Source organism: Pelobates fuscus, chromosome 9 (assembly GCF_036172605.1).
Source record: "Pelobates fuscus isolate aPelFus1 chromosome 9, aPelFus1.pri, whole genome shotgun sequence".
Lineage (NCBI taxonomy): Eukaryota > Metazoa > Chordata > Amphibia > Anura > Pelobatidae > Pelobates > Pelobates fuscus.
The window spans coordinates 8,171,837-8,188,148 of record NC_086325.1 but is presented as its reverse complement, the minus strand read 5'-3'; the positions used below and the strand labels follow the sequence as shown (position 1 = coordinate 8,188,148).

The following is a 16,312-nucleotide window of genomic DNA, read 5'->3' as shown; positions in this document are numbered from 1 at the left end:
CCCGGGCGTCATAACCCCCACCCGACTAATCCAGAAGAATAGCAGACTACAGCCGGGAACAAGCCCACCGGGGACCTGATGGTCCAGTAGGCCTACACAAGACGGAATTCCAGTGAAAGGCTGCCCATAAGCTACACCTTAGCCATGGCTGGCTGGCTGACCGGTCCGGGTGGGCACCTGAAAAAAAAAAAAGAGAAAATATATATATATTTTTTTATTCTTTTTATTTTATTGTTTCTCTCTTTTGTCTCTTTGGGTGGGGGACGGGAATAGGTTTACAGGTATTGCTGCCATGGAACGGGTGGGAGGCTCCCATGTCTCACTACGGAGGTTAGAATACGGGCCTACCACCACCACATGTCTCTCCTACGGTGACTTGGTCCCCACTTGCCCCCATGTTTTTTCCTTTTTCTTCCTCCTAGAACTGGCCGGGCTGTTTTGGGAGGGGAACCTGGGACAGGCATTACTGGCTTGGAGGTGTTCGGCTGAAACCAGCATGGGACATGGGACACCTGTCTTCTGCGCTACCGCCCTCTACACCTGAACCCTCCAAGCTGTTGGATACACCTGGACTGCCCACACCTGGATGATTGGCGGAATGCAGGACGCTCCACTACAGATTTATGCGGGGATGGGGAGAACAGGGGGCTGAGGGAGGGGGAGAGCATATATGAATCACTATTCTATAATATAATTTTAAAAAAAGGGATACATACGCGAAACCCTTCTCAAGCTCTGCTTCTTTACGGAAGGAACCTTGATCCTAGGCGGCGACTTCCGCGTACCACTACACCCTCTTACCGACTGTTCTACGGGACACAGCTGCATAACTCAATGTGCTCTCCGAAATATACTGAAATCTTTACGGAACCTTCGACTGGTGGATTGCTGGCGCGCAATGCATCCCGATGACAGGGAATACACCCACTACTCTACGATCCACAAACGCTACTCGAGAATAGACTATATATTCATGCAACAAGAACAGTTGACGACAATTCAAACGGTGGAGATAGGAGCAGCACACTTGTCCGACCATGGACCAGTCACTCTGAAGATAGATTCCCCAAGGATGCGTCCAACCTCATGGGCATGGAGGCTCCAAGATTCGCTACTGCTAGACCTAACAGTCAGGGAACAGGTCTCCGAGGAACTCAATTCATATTTTACGCTCAACACAACGGGAGACCACGTCGCAACCATGATCTGGGAGGCGCATAAAAGCGTTATTAGGGGCACACTGATGCACCTAGCTTCCAAAAAGAGAAAAGAATCCCAACGACAAATTACCGACCTTGTGGACCGCATATCTACACTCGAGGCACAGCATAAGAGATCACACCTCGAGTCGACATATGCGGAGCTACTGAAAGCCCGGAGACAGCTTCAAACACACATGACGACCTGTCACTATCGTTCATTGCAACGCTCGAAGGCCTTCTTTTATCAACATGCTAACAAAGGCGGGAGGCTACTGGCCAGGATGCTTAAAGGTCCACAGGGACTAGCCCAGGTCAACAGACTACGGCAAGCTGATGGCACAATTACACAATTTCCGGATAAGATCGCCTCGGAATTTCGGACATTCTACTCCTCACTGTATTATATCCCGCAATCGACACAACCAAATGAGAGCGGATAGGAACGAAAAAATGCGGAACTATCTCAAAACCTATGTGGGGACGAGATTGCAGCGAGGGGAATCGGAGGACTTGGAAGTACCGATCACGGAGGTGGAGGTGGCAGGAGCGATCAAAGCAGCTAAAACAGGTCGAGCGCCAGGCCCAGACGGCTTCACCCTAGAATATTATAAGAAATTCCAAACACATCTTAATCCCAAAACTTACTAATGCATTCAACGCTCTCATCGAAGATGCTCAGTTCCACCAGGAGTCACTGGCGGCTACCATCACGGTTCTCCCGAAGTCAGGGAAAGACCCCAAACTATGCAGCAGCTATAGACCGATCGCCCTACTCAATGTGGATATAAAACTACTGACCAAGATACTGTCCACCAGGATTGGAGGCCTACTGCCGAATCTGGTCCACCCAGACCAGACTGGATTCATACCTGGACGTGAGTCCAGAGAGAGCTCTCTCAGGGTCCAATCCATCCAACACCTGGCGAGGCGGTTGAAAGATAACCTCCTATTGCTCTCCACGGATGCTGAGAAAGCGTTCGACCGGGTAAACTGGTCGTTCCTTACAGCTACGCTGCAAGAGATGGGCTTTGGGGAGAACAAAGTAAGAGTGAACGGTGCACTCACCGAACCCTTTCAGATCCGGAACGGAACACGGCAGGGATGTCTGCTCTCTCCTATGCTCTTCGCCCTCACCCTTGAACCATTCCTGGAAGTGGTGCGCAGATCAGATGAGATCCTAGGATTCTCCGACAAGGACCGTATCCACAAAGTAGCGGCGTATGCGGACGATCTCTTATTTATTATCAACAAATCCGAGGCCATCCTACCTCGCTTGATGTCGGCATTTGAGACCTTCGGGGAGATATCGGGATTTAAACTGAATATACCTAAATGTGAGGTACTTAACATGACGACCTCGCCGACGCAGGTCGACGTACTGAAGCGCCAATTCCCGTTCAGATGGTGCCTGAACCACATGCAATACCTGGGCATCGCCCTTAACAGGGATCTGGGAGACATGTATCGGACGAACTTCCTACCCTTGCTACAAAAAATAGAGATTTACAGATGTGGTCGTACCCATACATTTCGTGGTTCGCCCGTATAGCTATCCTGAAAATGAACATTCTGCCCCGGATCCTGTACCTCTACCAAACGATACCTCTAGCCCTACCGACGGCGTTCTTTCAATCGCTCCGGACCGCTATGGTACGATTCGTGTGGAGTGGGGGGCAGGCGAGACTCAGACAGGAAATCCTATGCCTACCACGAGGGTGGAACAGCACTCCCGGATCTCTGCAAATACCATCATGCTACAGTGCTACAGTGCTACAATGGGTCTTGGAATGGCATACTCATCCAGCACACAAACAATGGATCGAACTTGATAAGAATCACATGGGGCCGTCACTTCTCACTACAGTATGGAACTCGAAGAGGCCTCCGACGACGCCCCAAGACTGCACCTCCACTGTGACACAAACGCTAAAAACCTGGGACAGCATCAGAAGAATTCCACAGCTTTCTCCAACACCGAGCCCGATGATACAGTTGTCATATAACCCTCAAATAGGAGGTGGGCTGCCGCCGACATCTTGGAGTATCCTGGGTGGGGGAGAATCCCTCCCCATCCATAAGATCCTGAATAACACAGGCATAATACCACTCCGGGAATTGATGGACAACGACCAACCGTCCGCAATGCAAATCTTCCGCTATACACAAATTACACACTTCAAATCCTATCGCACAGAGAAGCCCTACATAGAGACCTGACGTGGTTTGAGACACTCTGTGACCAAAGGACCAACCTAGCCAAGTCCACATCTCTCATTTACCAGCACCTCCTTATAGGTCACCTGGAGAACGCGGACACCTTTCGCCAACGTTGGTAACGCATCCTGGGTACATCATTCACCGCAACTCAATGGGAAAAGATCCTGGTCCTACACCACAAATGCTCCTCTAGCTCCAACTATCAGGAAACCAATTATAAGCTTCTATCGTTCTGGTACAGAACACCCGACAGCCTGCACAGGATCTTCCTGGCGGTACCCGACACATGCTGGAGATGCGGGGAGGGGTGCGGAACGATCCTACATATCTGGTGAGAATGCCCACGCATCACACCGTTTTGGGACGAGGTCACTGAAAGCAAGATGGAACCCCGTCGATTGGACTATGGATGGAACGGGTGGAGGAGATACATAGGGCGGAATCGATCCACGCTTCATTGATAGGTATGGAGGAGAAACATGTTGAGAGGTGCGTGGCGGGGCAGGGTATGGTGGCCGGGCGGGGGCGTGGCCCGTGAGGGGTACCCCTATCCGCCTCCACCCGCGCCTCAGGGTGACACCGCACTGCACGGAACACCTCGGATCCGAATCTACCACAGGCACGACGAGGGTGCTCCTAGATCTTCCCACCTCTCCCCCTTTTTTTTTTCTCTTCCCTCTCCTTTTTTATCTTCCATCTCACTTCCCCATCCCCTTCTGTTTTCGTGTTCTCCTTCCTACACGGCTTGCTCTCTTCCCCTGACCCCACGCGCGAGTCTGACCTCATTGCCCGTGCACACTAGTCTCAAAAACAGCCAAACGGGAGGGTATGGCAGGCTTGGGCCACGGGTGCTATACGGATGCTCCGCTAATTCGCTAATGCCCACTACTATAGACTAAACCAACAGAATTTACCGCCCGCACGACAAAACAGGACCCACGCGAGGAGTGTGCGGCCAAAGGCAATCAGACCCAATGGAAACCCACTATTTGTCAGTAATATATGGGACGACAAGTCCTCTCTACGACTTAAACCTTTAGGTTAGCTATACCACAGACGTTATAATGGCCCCTATCTGCCTAGAAGATACTCCTAGGCTAGATGCAACCATTTTGATGACAGGCGAATCTCGACCATGTACTACACAGTCGCTACTTGGCTCACACAGGGGTGACACACTCATCCCTTCACGTATGACCATAAGAGGCAGATGTTTGCATATTTAATACATGTAACATAACGAAGTTGCTGATACTGTACTACCTTCTTATAGTTAATGTTGTTTCGGTTTTCATTTCTTTATAATCATATGGCTGCTCCAGATGTTGCGAGACCTGCGTGTCTCCCATTTTGCTATCCTATCGCACTGTTTTACATTTTCGGTGACACAAATAAAAGCCGTTTGAATAAAAAAAAAAAAAACTTACCTTGAATCCAATGCTGGGCTAAGTTCTCCTAGATAATATCCGTGCCTTCTCCGCATGATGCTGCATCACTGGTTCCCTCTTTGGGGTCCTATCTCATGCTACTTATAAAGGAGCCTTGTTGGACCTTGGGTGCATGTATGGTGAGCTTCCAATCGGCTTCTTCTGATAGAGAAGCATTAATTCCCATGCATCTCTTTAAGACGCATTCAGGGAATGTCAGCTGCACATAGGGTAGGTCAGGGTGTAGACAAGGGAAAAGATAAAAATCAAGTACTGCAAAATCTAATGTAGAGAGCTGAGAGGTCTGGTATTGGAGAGCTAGGAGACAATTTAGTTTGAGAGCTCTTTGGGCAGGGCCCTCTTCACCTACTGTTTCCGTATGTCATTCATGTTTTGTTAGAATTAAACGTTTGTCTTGTTTCCTATTGTACAGTGCTTCAGAATATGTTGGCGATATAAATAACTGACCCTGTGCTGTCCCTTTAAATTAGTTATTTGGATTGTGTGATTATGAGCTGCACACACAGTCCCACTGGTTCACTGCGCTGCCTGCAGGAGAAGCTCATTATGTCCGTCAGCAGTGCATATAGACCATGGCCGTTTTTTATGCACAGAACTGACATTAGGCCGTCCGGAACAAAATCCCAGGCTGACTAGCTCACATGTGCCGGAGGTGTTACTACAGCTAAAGCCATACAGATTGCTTGCACCATAACCACTTCTAAAAGCAGAGTTAAAGTGACCATGTCATGCTGGTGATGTGTACATTTATCTATATATTGCGCCGGTGAGATTGCTGTAAATGATTAATGTGTGTACTGACCTGGAGGTCACTTCCATTACATCCCTACAAATGATGCATGAAAATCAGTCTTTACACTTTGACTATTTTTACCTTGAATTTGAAAGTCACTTTAGTGAAAAGCCCTGATAATACATACTGTGAATGTTACAGATATTGGGAGTAAAAGCGTGATGCTCAATGTTCAGCGTGGATTCCTGGGAGATGTTCTACCTACACATTCAAACCAACAGGATAATTACAATCATTTCCTGATCTCTGTAAACATCACTACAGGAGGGGCAGCGGATCTCGGGAGATGTTCTACCTACACATTCAAACCAACTGGAGAATTACAGCAATCATTTCCTGGTCTCTGTAAACATCACTACAGGAGGGGCAGTGGATCTCGGGAGATGTTCTACCTACACATTCAAACCAACGGGAGAATTACAGCAATCATTTCCTGGTCACTGTAAACATCACTACAGGAGGGGCAGTGGATCTCGGGAGATGTTCTACCTACACATTCAAACCAACTGGAGAATTACAGCAATCATTTCCTGGTCTCTGTAAACATCACTACAGGAGGGGCAGTGGATCTCGGGAGATGTTCTACCTACACATTCAAACCAACGGGAGAATTACAGCAATCATTTCCTGGTCTCTGTAAACATCACTACAGGAGGGGCAGTGGATCTCGGGAGATGTTCTACCTACACATTCAAACCAACGGGAGAATTACAGCAATCATTTCCTGGTCACTGTAAACATCACTACAGGAGGGGCAGTGGATCTCGGGAGATGTTCTACCTACACATTCAAACCAACTGGAGAATTACAGCAATCATTTCCTGGTCACTGTAAACATCACTACAGGAGGGGCAGTGGATCTCGGGAGATGTTCTACCTACACATTCAAACCAACGGGAGAATTACAGCAATCATTTCCTGGTCACTGTAAACATCACTACAGGAGGGGCAGTGGATCTCGGGAGATGTTCTACCTACACATTAAAACCAACAGGAGAATTACAATCATTTCCTGATCTCTGTAAACATCACAACAGGAGGGGCAGCGGATCTCGGGAGATGCTCCAGGTGTTTTTAATATTACCCATGCTTCTCACCTAGAGCATCATGGGAAACCTTTCTCACAAACATCTGGAGCTGCACTGCTGGCTGTCACTGCCATCGCTAATAGAATATTAAAGTTGGAGGAGTTGGCTCCAGTGTGCGTTATCACTTTAAATACATTGTAAGAGATACTAACCGAAGATAGCCTTATTTTACTGTTAGTAGTCAGACTATTTAGAATAGATTGCCTGGGGTCCACTAGTTGCCACACTCTGCCTGAAAACAGAAATTCAATTTGAATTACTGGCAGTTCTCGCATTGATGAATAATACTGTTAGATAATATCCTTCATTGTATCATTTCTCCTCTTCTCTATATGACAATGGCCGACGGGGAGCTAAGATGGAGACGCCCAGTTACAGGACAGAGCGTATAACAATGGCCGACGGGGAGCTCAGACGAAGGCGCCCAGTTATAGCATTAGAGGTGTTGGTTTCTACATTTCATTTTATTTTTTCACCTCACAAGTACATGTTTATTAGATACGAGGCAATCTACACATGATATTAAAAAATCTTATGCAATGGCAGGTTCCCCTTTAAAGATCACCCTCTGTATCAACATAGACTACAATTCTTTGTTAATGCAGTAAAATCAAAACATTTAGTGATTACTGGCACTTGAATTTATAAAATAGTAATTCTTTGTTTTTTAATTGCCAGATGAATTTAACTATTTAGTTTTGAATATTACAAAATACCACATTTTTGTTTAGTGATATCCATAGATTTTCAAATCACTCGATTCTTGTGCCTCTAGAGCCGGTGCGTCCAAATGTGGCCGTGTGTTACACCTTATGGACGCGCTGGGCCACTGCCGCCTCTCGAAATATCTGTATTAATAGTCGATACCGATATTTGCCAAAATCCTGAATATCGGACGATAATCGATCTATCCCTAATTCACACATAAAGATAACACAGAACATATCCAGCCAGACCACACATTCTTTTTGTATGCTGTCCAAATGATCCAATTTCTTCCTGGAAGAGGGATGGACCCCAGACAGTCCACGGGGAACCCCGACACACCCTCTCAGCCCGGGTGAAAACTCAGTATATCTTTCAGAAGGTATTTGGAAAGCCAGTATGAGATTACCCAGCCAGTGGGTGGCCGGCAGGCTGTGTACACATAACACTAGTTATTCTACAACCCCTAACTTGTCTTAAAGGACCACTCTAGGCACCCAGACCACTTCAGCTTAATGAAGTGGTCTGGGTGCCAGGTCCAGCTAGGGTTAACCCATTTTTTTATAAACATAGCAGTTTCAGAGAAACTGCTATGTTTATTAATGGGTTAAGCCTTCCCCCAAATCCTCTAGTGGCTGTCTCGCTGACAGCCGCTAAAGGCGCTTGTGTGATTCTCACTGTGAAAATCACAGTGAGAGCACGCAAGCGTCCATAGGAAAGCATTGTAAATGCTTTCCTATGCGACCGGCTGAATGCGCGCGCAGCTCTTGCCGCGCGTGTGCATTCAGCCGACGGGGCGGAACGGAGGAGGATCGGAGGCAGAGATCTCCCCGCCCAGCGCTGGAAAAAGGTAAGTTTTACCCCTTTTCCCCTTTCCAGAGCTGGGCGGGTGGGGGACCCTGAGGGTGGGGGCACCCTCAGGGCACTCTAGTGCCAGGAAAACGAATATGTTTTCCTGGCACTAGAGTGGTCCTTTAAAGGGATATTGTAGTGCTAGGAATACAATGCTGTATACCGAGCACTTGTAAACCCTTACTGTACTTACCTGATTCCAATGCCGATCACGCTCAGTGCTGGGTTGGTGCATCGCCTCTTCCACATCACCCGACAAGGGGAGCATAAATGGGTAGGCGCTGCAATGCTTTCCTATACAGTTTTTTCTGACATGGGATGTCATAAAGCAGAGCATGAGGATGTCCAGTGTCAGGTGACCAAACGTTGCCTAGCAAATAGAAAGTGGCTGTCTGATTGATAGCCACTAGAGGTAATATTAACCCTGCAATGTATATTATAATATTATTATATATGTTATTTCTGTTTCCTAGACAGGGTCACTACACCCAGACCACTTCAATGAGCTGAAGTGGTCTGGGTGCCTATGTTGTCCCTTTAAATTGTTGCAATGTATCAAATGCTGTCTATTAGTATAGGGACTATACACGTCACTATCGTTAGGTCACTTTGCTCCTACATGGGACTGTCCCTTTAACCCATTAAACATGTCACTGTCATTAGGTCACTTTGCTCCTACATGGGACTGTCCCTTTAACCCATTAAACATGTCGCTGTCATTAGGTCACTTTGCTCCTACATGAGACTGTCCCTTTAACCCATGAAACATGTCGCTGTCATTAGGTCACTTTGCTCCTACATGGGACTGTCCCTTTAACACATTAAACATGTCACTGTCATTAGCTCACTTTGTTCCTACATGGGACTGTCCCTTTAACCCATGAAACGTGTCACTGCCATTAGGTCACTTTGCTCCTACATGGGACTGTCCCTTTAACCCATTAAACATGTCACTGTCATTAGGTTACTTTGCTCCTACATGGGACTGTCCCTTTAACCCATTAAACATGTCACTGCCATTAGGTCACTTTGCTCCTACATGGGACTGTCCCTTTAACCCATGAAACGTGTCACTGCCACTAGGTCACTTTGATCCTACATGGGACTGTCCCTTTAACCCATGAAACGTGTCACTGCCATTAGGTCACTTTGCTCCTACATGGGACTGTCCCTTTAACCCATTAAACATGTCACTGTCATTAGGTCACTTTGCTCCTACATGGGACTGTCCCTTTAACCCTTTAAACATGTCCCTGTCATTAGGTCACTTTGCTCCTACATGGGACTGTCCCTTTAACCCATTAAACATGACACTGTCATTAGGTCACTTTGCTCCTACATGGGACTGTCCCTTTAACCCATTAAACATGACACTGTCATTAGATCACTTTGCTCCTACATGGGACTGTCCCTTTAACCCATAAAACATGTCACTGTCATTAGGTCACTTTGCTCCTACATGGGACTGTCCCTTTAACCCATTAAACATGTCACTGTCATTAGGTCACTTTGCTCCTACATGGGACTGTCCCTTTAACCCATTAAACATGTCGCTGTCATTAGATCACTTTGCTCCTACATGGGACTGTCCCTTTAACCCATTAAACATGTCACTGTCATTAGGTCATTTTGCTCCTACATGGGACTGTTCCTTTAACCCATTAAACATGTCGCTGTCATTAGGTCACTTTGCTCCTACATAGGACTGTCCCTTTAACCCATTAAACATGTCAGTCATTAGGTCACTTGTCCACTATCAGTCTGCACTGCGCCAATCAGCATCTCCCCATAGAAATGCATTCAGTGCATCTCTATGGGGAGTGTTCAGCATCCCCATGCAGAACCCAGGAAGGGCCTTCTAGTGGCTGTCCGGAGTGACTGATTATTGGAGTGATGGCCATTAGAAGTGGTGTAAACACTTAATTTAATCAGAAAAGGCAGCGATTACTCTGCTCAACCACTACATGTGTTTTTTTTGTTTTTTTTTTGTTTTTAAAACATGTCACTGTCTTTGTTCCTCAGTTGCACAGCCCTTTAAGCAGTTAAATAGTGTGTAGAAGTCAGTGAGAGAGTGTTGGATTCACTGATTATTGCTGGTTGTAAAATGTCCCCTTTGATTTAAAGGGAGCAGCTGGTTCTGGAGAAGTTGGGGCCAGCTGTAAGGAGGGGTTAGAACACGTGTCCCTTTTGGCGATACAGTGAGTTGGAGGAGTGTAACAGCACCTGTGCAGAGTGGAGGGACGAGGTCTGACCTGTCAGTAGTGTAAGGAAACGTGTATTCCTTATTATACATAATGAGACATTTTGGATGGAATTCCATTACCAGCCCTGCTGGTTAGCTATTCTAGGAGTAGATCTCAGAGCATAAGACATGGTTTACAGTATACTCTGTGTAGCTGTGGAGGGCCATTTTTTGGTACAGTCAGAGCGTTAACCAACTGAGATCACCAGATTCCCATTAGTAACATTTCCCTAAGATCTCCATTTTGCTGTGACCGTCCCATTTGTTGCTACAATCAGAGCGTTAACCACCTGAGATCACCAGATTCCTGTTAGTAACATTTCCCTGAGATCTCCATTTTGCTGTGGCCTGTGAGGACGTTGCTGCAAGATAAAATGGAACTGTCACTTCACTCAAAGTGATTACTTAGCAATTCTATTTTATTTCTTATTTATATAGCACCAACATATTCAGCAGTGCTGTACAAAATAGGGAATAAAGATAAATAATAAGCACATCCTGATACAGAGGACCCAGCCCGTGAGCTCACAGTCTAGCAGCGCTGGGGTTCGTGGTGCAGCAGATGCAAGTAGAAACACACACTTACGTCTGGCACACTGCCATGTTCACAGTGACTGTGTTGCTACTTGACGGCTTCTTACGCATCCTCTGACATGGGACTTTGCTTTGTGACTCCACGTACACAGTTCTGTGGGGGTTACATTTAATTGGGTGCTTTCACTGTGTCAAGACCAAAAAGTATGAAAAAAAAATGCTCAACCCTAACGGAACCCCCATTGTGTAGTTATTGTACAAAGCGTTCGCACCTGGTTTATTTGACGGCTCTGCTTTACTCAGTAACTATATTTATGGAGAGTATTTTTGGTATGTATTCCATGTGAAATTACTACCTATCGTGTAGACTGTAAGCTCCTGCCGTCACTTTGTTTTTATGTCCAGCTCTGCAGAATTTGACGGTGTATAAATACCGATAATGTCAATGTATTTGTGTGATGGTGTGTCAGCTGTCCATGTTAACACCATCACATCACCATCCATTAAGAAATGCACAAAGAAAATTTCACTAGATCAGAATTGTGGAGGATTAAAAGGGTAATGACATATCTTAGGATCTTCCAGCTGAGCTAGCTTTCCAGTTTGTCCGTTTGCCAATTTCCATAATTCTCAGCTCATAGTCTAAACCCCATGGTCGTAGTGTTTCAATAAGGACTCCATCTTGAAATGTGATTATTCATATAACGTATCCACACGGGCTGCTGGCGCTCTAAACATAATATACCCTCATTAAAAGACTTCTGTATTCATTTATGTAAAATCACACTTTTCCTAAACAACAGCGTATTTAAATACAGTATTTCCTATTTTGCTTTAATTGGAACCGTAAGTCTGTGTTTTATTGCTCCTGCAGTCTGTGTTTCATGGGGTATGAGTTATATGAAGATACTGTATACGTTATTGCTTGATTCTTATTGGCTGAAACCATCAGGGAACCAATCAGAATAGGTTTCGGTTTCAAATGTGTGTGTGTGTGTGTGTGTGTAGTTTAAAGCACCTCTTGTCTCTGTGTTACTAGTTTTCAATGATTTATAAGAGCAGTGAATATTTAGGTATTACTGTCCCATTAACCCTTCTCATCCCGTGGGTCGTTAAGCCTTGTAACGATAGGCAGTTACGGTGTCACATCAGTGTTAATGATTAATTCCCTGTCCTGAGATTGGAGGTGTCTCCTCTATCAGCCTTTGTAGTGAGTGTGTGTTGATTTTACCATCAGTAGGTGGATTATTCTGAATTTTGTAAAAACAAAAAACCATGAATAGGTTCTGCAGTAAAACAGTGGTATGTGATTCACTGGGCTACACAGCAAGTGAACAATTTATATGTGCTTGTTATATGGTGTACAAGTGCACTTCCTGTACTGTTTTGTGCTACGTTGACCTCTGAATTTCTTTTGTTTTTGCAGCCCACAACCATGATGAAACAATTTACATTTGATCTGCATTTTTGAACGTCTCTGTTTGTATGCAGTCTGGTGAGTAGACACAGCATGCATGGTGGCTGACAGTATACTATACAAACAATGCACAGGGGCCTGCAGACCTACTCATCTAACAGCTTATTACAAAGACACAGTCTCTTATGTAGGCTTCTGAGTGTTTTCTTGTTAAATTGGACATTGCCTCTTCTGCTAAGAGGCTGCAATATATATCTACTACCTCTTCATTAACTTTTTTCCCAATTCTGGGAAGTCAGGAGAACATAAGCATGACTAGGTCACCACTTTGCTCCAGGCGATATATCTTAATACGTTACTCTGAAGTTGTTTTTAAAGTTTATATTAAAAAAATTAGGAAAGTGGGGTTTTAACAGAATACAAAGTTATTTATTATAAACATGAAAAGTTCCTGAAAAATATGGTCTTACTCTGGAGATCTCAGAGGAACGTAAGGGATGTATGTGAACAAATACTACAGTTCTGCTAGCAGAGCCTTGCCCCGGAAATCAAATGTAACATTATATTTGGAGGTGATTATACATATATTATCAGAAATCCAAGTTTCCAGTTAGAAATACACCCTATTAATCAAATCCCCCTTGATAAGAGCCCAGACATAGCCCAGTCTTATGGGCCCATAAAATGACCTCTCCAAGGTGGTTATGGGTACCCAAGCCCATAGCCACTCTTCCAAACTATGTCCCTATCTACCCAAAAGCTAACAATATATAATACATATATATATATATATATATATATATATATATATATATATATATATTAGAATGGTTTGGTAGGGACATATTCTGGAGGGTGGCAAAGTGCTTTGGGACCCCTAGCTACCCAGGGAGGGTTACTAAATGGGTCCAGAAAAATTGACTTCTTCTGTGCCCATAATATATTACATAAAATGGTCTTGGATGCACCCCTTTAGTAACTGGCATCACATACAGTTATCCAGTAGCAATTTTGGTGTAATTTTCCTGGAGTGCTAAAAGAACCCATTGGACTAAATTAAGCTACTACTATACAAAACAGCTTCCAGCAGCCTGGTTAGACTAACCTCACAAACACCTTCCAGGAGACTGGTTAGACTAACCTCACAAACACCTTCCAGGAGACTGGTTAGACTAACCTCACAAACACCTTCCTGCAGCCTGGTTAGACTAACCTCACAAACACCTTCCTGCAGCCTGGTTAGACTAACCTCACAAACACCTTCCTGCAGCCTGGTTAGACTAACCTCACAAACAGCTTCCTGCAGCCTGGTTAGACTAACCTCACAAACAGCTTCCTGCAGCCTGGTTAGACTAACCTCACAGACAGCTTCCTGCAGCCTGGTTAGACTAACCTCACAAACAGCTTCCTGCAGCCTGGTTAGACTAACCTCACAAACAGCTTCCTGCAGCCTGGTTAGACTAACCTCACAAACACCTTCCTGCAGCCTGGTTAGACTAACCTCACAAACAGCTTCCTGCAGCCTGGTTAGACTAACCTCACAAACAGCTTCCTGCAGCCTGGTTAGACTAACCTCACAGACAGCTTCCTGCAGCCTGGTTAGACTAACCTCACAAACAGCTTCCTGCAGCCTGGTAAGACTAACCTTCATTGTAATTTTTTATATACTATGTTCCCGTGATGCTCGGCCACCCATAAGGCATCTACTTTTGAAATATTGTCCATCACTAGTGCTAGTCTCTTCATACGTTCAGTTTTATTAGTTTGATTGTTCAAGGATTATAGAAATTATTATGCAACTATTAGGAGCGCTTTTACTCCGCTTATTTTCTAAACCATGTGTAAGCTTTCTCTTAAACTTTTCCTATGCTGGTTTTGTCATATTGTCCAAGTGGCATTTTAGTTGCATATTTAGATCTACTCCTGTCGTGGAATAATACAGTTATCCCTTGTTCCCTACAGGTCAGTCCCGATGTTTCTGAAATGCCAAGCGAACAGGATACTTCTTTAATATGCATATGAGGACTGGTGATAAGAGGAAGTTCTCTATTTCCTAGTTTTCCCTTCTCTTCATCTATGCAAATTCATTCTCTTCCCAACAATGGTTGACTACTGTGCTTTGACAAAGAACTGCAAAACCTGTTTGTTCATTGTGGATATGTATGTGTCTATCGGAGCATGACAAGTTACAGATCTTATCACAATGATGGTGCGGAGGCCTCCGGAGTGTCAAGTAGGGGAAATGATGTTGGGAGAGGAATGGATTACTACCCACAAGGCCTTTGGTCCCAGAACAGTAATGGCATCCAAGTTGCTCAAGCTGGGGATGGCTCAAGGGCTAATCCTATCACCCCAGCAATGCCAAAGATGGGTGTACGTGCCAGGATTGCTGACTGGCCTCCAAAGAAGGAGGCCTTGAAAGAGATATTAGCTTCCAGTACATTGAAGGAAACTGATGTGTCAAAAGACTTTCATATGCAAAGGAGCTATCAAAATGGACAGCATTTTCAGAGCAATGGGGGTTCCCCTGGTTTTAGGGGCCTCCATAGGTTGTCCAGGAAAAGGTCAAAAGACGTGGAGTTCCAAGATGGTTGGCCGAGGTCACCAGTGAGGACTTTTATACCGCTTCGGAATCGAAGCAATAGTGAGATAACACTCAGTGAGTGTGATATGGAAGAAAATTTGGAACACCGAGGGACAAGGCTTGGCAATGGTATACCTCTTTTTAGAGAATATGGTAGCACTTCGTCAATCAATGTGCAAGGAATATCAGAGCAGAGCTTCTTTGACATTCTGAAAGATTTCAGAAATGAAAAGTCTGACCCAGAGATTGTGTCACCTGACAAAGGAAGTGGCATTCTTCGAGAGGATTCCAGCATGGCTTCAAACCTTCACCTAGTGGGGAGTTCCAGAACAGACCTGCGCAATGGGCAGTATTTGAAAGACGACGGTTCTTTGAAGGATAAGGACAAGACACGAAAAAGAGCCACAAAAGGGGAGTCAAATGACTCTTCCATCTTCCGTAAGCTGAGGAGCAGCAAGAGCGAGAATGAGCCAGGCAGGTCCTTCATGGAACCGGAAGAGAATTTCAAGCCTTGGGTCTGTCCAAAGACATTTGCTCATTATGACGTACAAAGCATGCTCTTCGACTTCAATGAAGTTGCAGCCAATCGGACCTATGTTGCCCAGAGGCGAAACACCACAACGGGAGCCTCTGCTGCTTCTGCTGTTTCTTTGGCCGTTTCAAGAGCATATGGATTAGGCAACATGGATCCAAGCTTCACCAGCACTGAAGACCTCAACTTCAAGGAGAACCTGGAGCACGACCTGGGAGACAACAACAGTAATGACCTCCTGCTCAGTTGTCCCCATTTCCGGAATGAGACAGGTGGGATGTGTGAACGCAATGTGAGCTTCTCCAAAGCCTCGGCTGGGTCACCCTGTGGAAGTGAGGGTGGAGTCTTGGAACCTTCCCTCACCATGTACTGTACAAATGCCAGCATCTCCGTCTTGGAGGTTCCCAATGAGATAGAGAAAACTCAAGGACGATTAAAACACTACAGCATTGAGCATGTGGATTTAGGAGCTCGGTATTATCAAGATTATTTTCATGGTAAAGGTAAGGGGGTAACATATGTAAAACTTGTTGAGGCACAAATTGATGAAATTGGAAGAACTATGCTGAAAAATGTAACTTCTGTTGCAGCATATATTAAAGCAGCTTAGCTACCTTCTGGGGTCTTTGCATATTTTGCAAAGACCCCAGATAGTGATTGCATTGGCCCAGGATTGCAGGGGGAGGTTTTTACATCCC

At 45.2% G+C, this 16,312-nt stretch overlaps 1 protein-coding gene across 11 annotated transcripts in view; it reads left to right on the top strand.

Annotated features, from left to right (window-relative positions):
* The window catches only part of SIPA1L3 (signal induced proliferation associated 1 like 3), a 186,304-nt gene that overhangs the window by 107,511 nt on the left and 62,481 nt on the right, over positions 1–16,312 (top strand). For 9 of the 11 annotated variants that reach the window (XM_063431091.1, XM_063431087.1, XM_063431088.1 and 6 more), the window contains 2 exons: positions 12,508–12,554; positions 14,441–16,117. In XM_063431091.1, the coding sequence (XP_063287161.1) occupies positions 14,677–16,117 (1,441 nt within the window). In that variant the 5' untranslated portion in view covers positions 12,508–12,554; positions 14,441–14,676. Of the gene's footprint in view, positions 1–12,507; positions 12,577–14,440; positions 16,118–16,312 lie in introns of all 11 variants that reach the window. The other 2 variants (XM_063431093.1, XM_063431092.1) reach the window with 1 other exon arrangement.